Raw genomic sequence first — 9,750 nt, forward strand, 5'->3', positions numbered from 1 at the left:
AGGCTATTGCACCAAAAAATTCGATAACATTCAGGAACAGCTACCATTTACTCCCGAAAACCTCAGAGGATTCTATCATAATCTAACAAGAGGAGAAAACTGAAAGAACTATTAAGGTAGGTGCGGCCAATAAGGCCTATCGGGTAATAAGGCCTAAGTAACAGAAACACAACTTTAAATGGTTCCCGCTAAGCGAAATCACAGTCATAGGTAGCAAACCATCCTAGATGGCGCCCCAAACCTGTTACACAGAACACCCTATCTATACAGAAGCGCATCTGAAGCGTTTCCGCTAAATCGCAAGCTTGGCTTGTATATTGTCAACCTCACATTAGTCATTTGTGTAAGTGAGGTTAGGTCTTAGAACAGTAACAATAATACACTCAACTATTAACAACTAAAGATGGCTAGCTACCGAGGTGGAAGTGTTTGTGCCTATCGAGGATGCGACTCTAAATCAAGGAATAGGACGACGTATCTCTTTAGATTTCCTAAAGATATTGAAAGGTATGGTTTATTATCGCATTGATGAATGCATTTTTGAATAACGTTTCACCTGAATACTAATGAATAAACCATTTTTAGAGCCAAAGATTGGTTGAGAGCTTGCAATCGAGAAGATTTATTGGGCAAATCATCAGAAGCTCTTTATGGCCATTATCGTTTGTGTGAACTTCATTTTGAGAGTAACATGTTTTTGAATAAATCCCAATTGAAGAAATATTTGATTCCTCAAGCAGTCCCAACAGTTTTTGCCCATAACTTCAAACGAAAAGCTGGTGTTCTAGAAGAAGAAGCTGTTAAGCCTGTGAAAGTTAATATTTTATCAGGTAAGTACATTCAAATCTCTTTCACGAAATTATTACATAAAAAATCAGAAAACTGGTTTTGTCAATCTGTAATAATAGACTGATTTCAGCTGTTAGATTACGAGTCTTTAGTACTGAACTTGCAAATATTGTTGTTCAATAGATATAGAAATTGAAAAGTTTGTCTAATACTTGGGATTGAAGATTGATCGTCACATGAAATCATACCAGCATATCTGTTCGAACGCAAAAATTTCCTTAGCAAAATTGATCAATATTCAACTGGGGGGCACTGAATGGGAGACGTTTTTATAAATTAGACCAAAATAGTAACTGTTTTCCATACCTATCATTTGAAAATAACTCTGATTTTCAGACATTCAAATAGTTCCACCAACTTCGTATTTGAATCAACCATCCACATCAGGGCAACTATCCGTAGGCTGTGGAACCTTTGAGATGGAAGAATCACCATGCTCAAATATGTCAGGTAAAAATGCGATATCAAAGGGTCGTTTATTGCGATTCACGAAAATTGTAAAAATTTACAATTCATTCATATGATGTTTTTTGCAGAGAATCTACTTATAAAAGTTGATGAGCCAGAGGAAACTCCTAGCTGCATGATGTCCCCTTCTGCAATGACTCAAACTCCAGCTTCTTTGAGTTCACAGACTCCACGGAAGCAGAAACTCAGACAGACATTGAGAACATGAAGAAGAAAAATGCTGCCAAAGAAGCTTTGGATACAAAGAAAAAGTCCAGAGAAGCTTTGGATACAAGGAAAAAGTTCTCTCTTGATGATTTTGACAAAATTTGTGACCAATTTCTATCTCAAAATCTTGCTGATATTGTGAAAATACAGGCTAGGCTGGAGTCAACGAAGGCAAAGGGAAGGAGATATACTGCAGAGTATAAGCAGTTTGCCTCACACTTTATTTCCTGGGTCCAAGAGCATACAATTTTTTTACAAAAATTTTACATTTACCATGTAAACGTTCATTGCAATATATCACACAGAAAGTTGTCTGTAGGCCAGGATTGCAAAATGAAACTCTTTTCAAAACATTGGAGAAAAAAATCACTACCATGTTGGATCAGGATAAACATTGTTTTTTGTGTGTAGATGAAATGGCATTGAAATCCAATTTATTTTATAACACAGGAAGAGATTGTAGGGCTACAAGATTACGGTAATGGTAGCAAAGAATTCATAACAGCAAATCATGCTACTGTTATTATGATACGAGGACTTTTAATTATAGAGGAATGCATACCAAAGTTAACAAATATAGGTTTCATTATTGGTGCTTTTGTAAGTGATATGGGTTCAAATTTCATAAAATTGTCAAAAAAACTTGGAGTCGCACCAGATAATCCAGTATTTATGGTAGGAGATAAACAAATTTTATATTTATTTGATACACCTCATGTACTCAAAGCAACTCGAAATAATCTCTTGAAAAATATCATCGAATTTGATGGAAACAGAACTTCTTGGTCACATATAAAGTATTTTTACGAACAAGACAAAAAATTGGCCTTTAGGTGTGCTCCTAAACTCACGGACTCTCATATCAGTCCTACAAACTTCGAGAAGATGAAAGTTAAATTAGCAACACAAATAATCAGTAACACAGTTGCCAGTGGCATGAACACTTACGTGAGTCTAGGTGGGCTACCTCCCAATGCAATATATACTGCTGAATTCATTGAAAAAATTAATAATTTGTTTGATATATTGAATGCATCGGTGAAGAATTCTCCAAATAGATTCAATAATGTATTTGAGGGTGATAAATACCAAAATGAATTTTTGGAGGATATGATCATGTTCTTGAAAAAACTGAAAGTATTCAATCAAGAGGGGAAAGAAATAACTTCAAATGTTAAATTCATAACTTGCTGGTTGATAACAATTAATGGTATGAAGCAATTATGGGAAATACTGAAGGGTGATGGGTTTAAATAAAGGAAAACCAGACGTGTGAACCAAGATTCTGTGGAAAACTTTTTTGGAAGTATTCGTCAGCAAGGTGGCAACTGTATTAACCCAACACCTGTTCAATTCATACGAGCTTTCAAAAAACTTTTCTGCCAAAGTTACTTCAATAGTGGTAATGCAAATTGTATTGACGATTTCGATGTCCTGCTTACTGATTTAAAATAATTAGATATCAATACCCGCATTGTAGATAATGTAGAACAATCCACTGAAGGTGCTCTTGCAGTGGGGTATTATAGCTATAAAAATGAAGAATTGCCAGTACAAAATTCATTCACATATGTTTGCGGTTATATAATAAAGAAAGCATTGAATGTTCACAGCTGTCAGGTATGTATAAAATTTTCCAAAGATTCGGAAGATTTTGATATGGCAAAATTATTTACACATTTGAAGGCCTATGACAACAATAAGAGTTTATATGGAGGTCTAAGAAGACCGAATGAAAAATTCATTGAGTATATACAGGGTGTCCCTGGACTTCCTCTTTTCCTCTCGGGAATGTATAGATGGGGTCAAAATATCACCAGTACTTCATATAATTTTTTTTCCTAAAAGTCTTCGTAACCAAGTTACGGGCCCTCGAAGTTACAAAATGAAAAATGTTTTTCTTTGATAACTTTTCAAGTGAATATTCAAAATCATCCAAATTTTGGTAATTGACTAAACAAATGAATTCCGTCGATGAGCTTTCATGCAGGAGTCAGTTGTTTTGCTACAAAGTCAGGAACGGACTACCCCCGATGGTCCACACCCCAAAACTTTGAAATGACAGATATTTTTCAATATTTTTCAACAAAATAAGGTTACTTGGACAATTTTATGAATAAAAGTACTCGTGTGGAAAGTCGATCGGAGCAACGAGTCTTGATAAAAATGTAGTTCTACTCGACGACATCAAACCCGCTCGTCCACCATTATTTGAAATGAATAATTATCAAAGCAGAAATAATAATGATAACGTTAATTCAACAACATTTATAACAGGAATAATACAAAGTATGCTAAAATGAAGTCGTAAACAAAAAGTACAGTACCTATATGGAAGTTTAAGTCACAATTGTGATAGCAGATATTTTTTCAAAAGAAATATCAAGTTCTGTAGATTCGTGGTGTTTTTAAACTAACAAGCTACTCTACTATGAAATATCGAATCCATTCCATATTTTGTATGTACATAATACGTATGGAATAATCACGTTTCGTGTTGATCAGTTACCTGAATCTCATGAAACTTAACATTCGAATGTTTCAAATTCTTCTTCACAGCTAAACTGTTGAGGAGTTTCACTGATAATTATAATTTTATGGGAGAAACTCTTTAACACGAATCTAAATTTAGCTGAAAAAACGCACATCGGAAAAAATATTTACTATACTAATAAAAAGCAAACGAATGAACTACAAAAACGGCTGCACATGATCAGGTGAAAAATATCCAGGGAATAATTTGTTCCATTTCTTTCACAGATGTTGACAAAAAAAACCTTTTAGAAAGTTTTGATAAAAAATGAGAAACTGGAATGCGATTTTGTTTTGTTGAGTGGTGCGTTGTCATATGACTATCATTGTATTGTCAATATTCTATAGGATATTTTGAATTTTTTTGATATGGCCGAACAGTTTACATTCAATGAATATGCAGATATGCATGTATTTTATGGACGAGCATTTTGTAATGCTGCAGAAACTCGTCGTCCGTATTCCGAGCATTTTCCCAATCGAACGGTACCGTCAAGAGAAACATTCGAGCGTGTCGATCGCAGCTTGAGGGAGACAGGTATGTAATAAAATTGATAATTAATTTGAGCACGTTGTTTTATTTCGATATTATTGTAGGTACAGTTTTGCCAAAACGAGGTGGTGAGGGCGCTCCTAGGACTGTACGTACAGTTGTATTGGAGGAAAATATTTTGGAAGCCGTCGCTGATGATCCTTCAATGAGCATCAGAAATCTATCAGAACAGTTCCATACATCCAAGTCCACTATTCATAGAATAATTAGGGAACAACTGCTCCACCCATTTCACATCCAGAAGGTACATGCCATGACACCTCAAGATTTTCCAGCCCGACTGGAATATGCCAATTGGTTCATGGATAGGCAAAGAGAGGATATGACTTTTATTAATCGAGTTTTATTCACTGATGAAGCAGGTTTCAGTAGAGGATGGAGTTATCAACTCTCATAATCTCCATATATGGGCCGAAGAAAATCCCCATGGGATATTGCAAACCAAACACCAACGGAAATTCAACGTGAATGTTTGGGCTGGTATCATAGGAAACCATCTTATAGGACCATTCGTTCTACAGGACCGATTGAATGGAGAATGTTATTTGGAGTTCATTCAGAACGATTTGAATGGACTTTTGGAACATGTTCCATTGCAAACCCGAAGAGATATGTGGTTTATGCATGATGGCGCTCCTCCTCATTTTAGTTTGATTGTGCGTGACCATCTGAACCATATTTTCCACAATAGATGGATTGGTAGAGGTGGGCCATATTCATGGCCATCGCGGTCTCCGGATTTAAATCCATTGGATTTCTTTCTGTGGGGGCATCTAAAAAGCCTTGTTTACGCTACACCTATTCACACAAGAGATGCATTGTTGAATAGAATAACATTACATTGTGAAGCCATACGAAACGACCCTGGAATGCTATTTCAAGTACAGAGAGGGTGTTTTCGCAGACCAAGAAAATGTATAGAGAGAGAAGGTGATCATATCAAGCAGTTTCTGTAGCTGATTTTTCATTTCTGTTTGCTCTTGAGGCTCTTGAGTTTCGTTAGTTAAACGTGTTTGCATTATAAAAATTCGTTATGAACATTTTACCTATCATTTCCATTTTCCTTAAAAACTAATATTTTCGAATAATGGTAGACATCTCAGGATAAATGTTGTTGAATTAACGTTATCATTATTATTTCTGCTTTGATAATTATTCATTTCAAATAATGGTGGACGAGCGGGTTTGATGTCGTCGAGTGAAACTACATTTTTATCAAGACTCGTTGCTCCGATCGACTTTCCACACGAGTACTTTTATTCATAAAATTGTCCAAGTAACCTTAATTTGTTGAAAAATATTGAAAAATATCTGTCATTTCAAAGTTTTGGGGTGTGGACCATCGGGGATAGTCCGTTCCTGACTTTGTAGCAAAACAACTGACTCCTGCATGAAAGCTCATCGAAGGAATTCATTTGTTTATTCAATTACCAAAATTTGGATGATTTTGAATATTCACTTGAAAAGTTATCAAAGAAAAACATTTTTCATTTTGTAACTTCGAGGGCCCGTTACTTGGTAACGAAGGATTTTAGGAAAAAAAGTTATATGAAGTACTGGTGATATTTTGACCCCATCTATACATTCCAGAGAGGAAAAGAGGAAGTCCAGGGACACCCTGTATATAATTTGGAAAAGATTTTTGTCAACATGTTTGATGAAGTTTGTAAGGGGAATAGAATATCCCATATTTACTATGATAAAATGAAAAATGTTGATTTTCAGCACGAGTGTCCAAATTTTCCAAAGAAATATATAATTACCTTGTTTATTAGGATGAGGATATTCTATTCCCTTAAATATGCGAATAGGGAATTCGGGAAAAGAATCCCTATTGGCTCAAAAATGAAAAAAACAGAAAATTTGTTATATTAAATCATCTGTGATCAATATAGTGTTAAACTTATGTAAAAATGCATGCATGTATTATTATAAGAACTGATAAAATATCTATTTCAAACATTTTCTTCTTGAACAATTTCTGTTGTGTTGCTCTACAATATGTTTGCTGAATAAAGTAACAAAATTGTTGCGGTCGTTTGAGAATATATATATATATATATATATATATATATATATATATATATATATATATATATATATATATATATATATATATATATATATATATATATATATCCAACTATCAATAGAGCTTCCGTACATTTACAATTTTCTATCAATCGGGCGTCCGGTTTCAATGAGGCGTCCATATATGGACGCCGAATTGTTTCACCATGCCAGGCAGTTCAGAGGTTCCCTATCTTCCATCTGACAAAATTTCAGATGGGCGCCTATTTATCAATTTCATTGTCAAAATTATATGTATTGGCGTATATTCTAGTTGAGTCTTTTTTATTTTGGTGGCGCTCGGGAGGTACGCGTATACTTGTGCCGTATATTTTTCATACATGTGAGCGATTATGAGGCGTCCATATAACTGACAACAATGCAATAGTTTTTGCGAGAGGGAAGTCTCAATGATTTGTTAGAAATATCGTTGATTTGGTATGTTTGTAGGTCGGCGCCGGTTTCATACACAGGGTGACAATTTGAAAACTTACAAGGTCTATCTCTGAGCAACCAAATAAAATATAAGAAATCGCTGAAAACAACTTTCATAATACAAAGGGAGAAACAAATGATGTGATGACTAACTTGTTTTTTCTCTCACACCCTTGCCCCCAGCCACCACAACTTCATATTTTTGAAAGGCAACCACCTACTTGTGATACATTATCTGAAAGCTCTTAAGATATGCTCTTCAATGGTACTCTTCAAAGCTACATTCGATGCAGTAAGTTTTGGTTGATCAAATAAAAGAATTCATTCAGAATAAATTTTATTTTCTATTATTAATTTAGTAAATTTTCAAAAACATGATTTTTACCATCGTAGCATTAATATTAAGACTTGAATATTTTACGCCTCTTCTATTTTTTTTTATTCGTCTCGATAATAGATAGGGATAGATAGGGAAGGAGAGTGGCACCTTGTTTTAGAGGTCTTTCGAATACCTTTACTACTCTGTCAACAGAAAATTTTTGTGACGATTAGTTTTCGAGATAATTTGAAGTTTTAAAGGTATTTGCATTGAGTTCAACTCTTTTCAAAATAAATCAAATTGTTTTTAAGGTGCAAGTTACGTTCAGAACTCTCATAAAAAAAAAAAATTTTTGCTTTTTATGACAACCTGCTAATACGTGTCCATTTGATGTCGAATTATTTGTTTATTACGAGGAGATTTCTCCGGGGGATGGGGTTGGTTACCACCATTACATTTTAGGTAAATTGAGTGGCACCTACTTATGAAGGTTGAATTGCCTCTTCAAGAAGTTGTTAATAAGAATCACCGGTTGAATTTCCATCAATGAAAAATGAACCTATAATATGATTGCCTAATATTCCGGCCCAGATATTCAACTTTTGGGGATGTTGGGTATGTATTTCTGCGTATTGTCTTGGGTTTTCATCCGACCAATAACGGCAATTGTAACGGTTCACGCAACCATTTGAATAAAATGAGCTTTCGTCCGAATAACAGATGTTATAAAGCAGTTCGGGATTTTGCATTAATATTTCACTCATGCCCTCACAAAACTCCTGTCTTCGGTCAAAATCATCCTCATTGAGTTCACGAACAAGTTTAATTTTGTAAGGATGGTATTTGTGGTTTTTAAGGATTCTCCATGCGATCATATGGCTTATTCCTGCCATTGCGGATAAACCTCTGGTACTTAACCTGGGATTGGCGATGACTTGACCAAACACCACAATCGCATCATCGTCATTCACTACCCTTCTCTGAACATCACTTTTTTCATTTAAAACCGAACCTGTCTCCCTGAATTTTGTGACCAAATCCAGAACGTGATTTCTGCTTAGGTGTTTACCAGGTTTTTGCTCGTTAAATAAAATTGATGTTTTATTAGCATTTTGGTCGTTGCCAAAAAATGAAGCAATAACTGAAACCCTTTCGGCAGTAGTGAAAGAAATGTTTAAACAAATAACAATACACGACCCGTTTCAACAAAACAATCGAACGTTGTTATTTAACAAAAAATTGATAAGAAGAACTGCTTAAAATTTTTTTTATTTAGGCATACAAGTTACCGAGTGGTCTGTCTAATGTATTATCAACATGGCAATTTTAACTTCAAATTATCTCGAAAACTAATCGTTACAAAAATTTTCTTTTAACAGAGTTGTGAAGGTATTCGAAAGACCTTTAAAACAAGGTGCCACTCGACCTACTTTCCCCATCTAAATAAAGGTCGTCGGACGCACCTCTCTGAGGGGGTGCGTACTACAAAAAATCTGATTAGTCTGAAAGGTGTCCCCCTTCAATTAGAAATCGACGTGTCCGAGCTTTTTTGAAAATCTTACTTTTTATATTCAAAAACGGCTCTGTTAGGTTTTCGTTGTTACACACTGTATATAGAAGAAAATGTAAATGGCGAAATGTATGATCACATGCTAGAAAGATCTATCGAACCTCGGATAGTTCATGAATTAGAGAATCACAGAGACATACACGGCAATTTATCTTTGAAAGAAAATGTATTACATTTTCAACAGAATGGGGAACCTTATTATTTTGTAGTTCCAGTTATTCAATGGTTAGATAATAATTATGCTGATCAATGTATTGGAAGAAGAGATTCTACTGAATGGCCTCTCACATCCCTGGACCTATCTCCTCTAGATTTTTTCCTCTGGGCCACTTACTTAAAATAGGTTGTTTTAAAGACGACGCAATCTGATTCAATAAAGCCACTGAAGGAAAGAATAATCCAAGAATGCTGAGCTATTTTCAGAGAAACATTTGCCAATGTTTCGGAATGACTTTCGGAAATGAAAATTGCGAAAGTTATAAACAATTTAGTGAAAAATAAAAAATGGGTCCAGTTTTTTGGAAATATCTCAAAAACTAATTGGAATTTTCAAAATCGAAAAAAAAAATTCGAAAAGAGGAAGAAATTTCCTATCGAAAAGTCCTGACTACCGGAACTGTAGGACCAATATTTATAATTTTCCCGGAGCTCTGAAATAGAGCTCTAAATCGGGTGTTTAGCCGCGTGTAGGCCGTGCGTGTTTAGGTTAATTTTACAAAAAAAAATTTATAGCATATAAAATATATA

General features: G+C 34.7%; 1 protein-coding gene across 1 annotated transcript; it reads left to right on the top strand.

Annotated features, from left to right (window-relative positions):
* Positions 1 to 691: 691 nt before the first annotated feature.
* LOC141486102 (uncharacterized) lies at positions 692 to 3,382 on the top strand. Its single transcript, XM_074183822.1, has 3 exons — positions 692 to 830; positions 1,186 to 1,299; positions 1,386 to 3,382. Exons 1-3 carry the CDS (start codon positions 692 to 694, stop codon positions 1,523 to 1,525), a joined length of 393 nt encoding a protein of 130 aa, XP_074039923.1. The 3' UTR covers positions 1,526 to 3,382.
* The last annotated feature ends 6,368 nt before the right edge of the window (positions 3,383 to 9,750 follow it).

Source organism: Leptinotarsa decemlineata, unplaced genomic scaffold (assembly GCF_025532065.1).
Source record: "Leptinotarsa decemlineata unplaced genomic scaffold, Ldec_3_MD MMD2_tig00026347_RagTag_RagTag, whole genome shotgun sequence".
Lineage (NCBI taxonomy): Eukaryota > Metazoa > Arthropoda > Insecta > Coleoptera > Chrysomelidae > Leptinotarsa > Leptinotarsa decemlineata.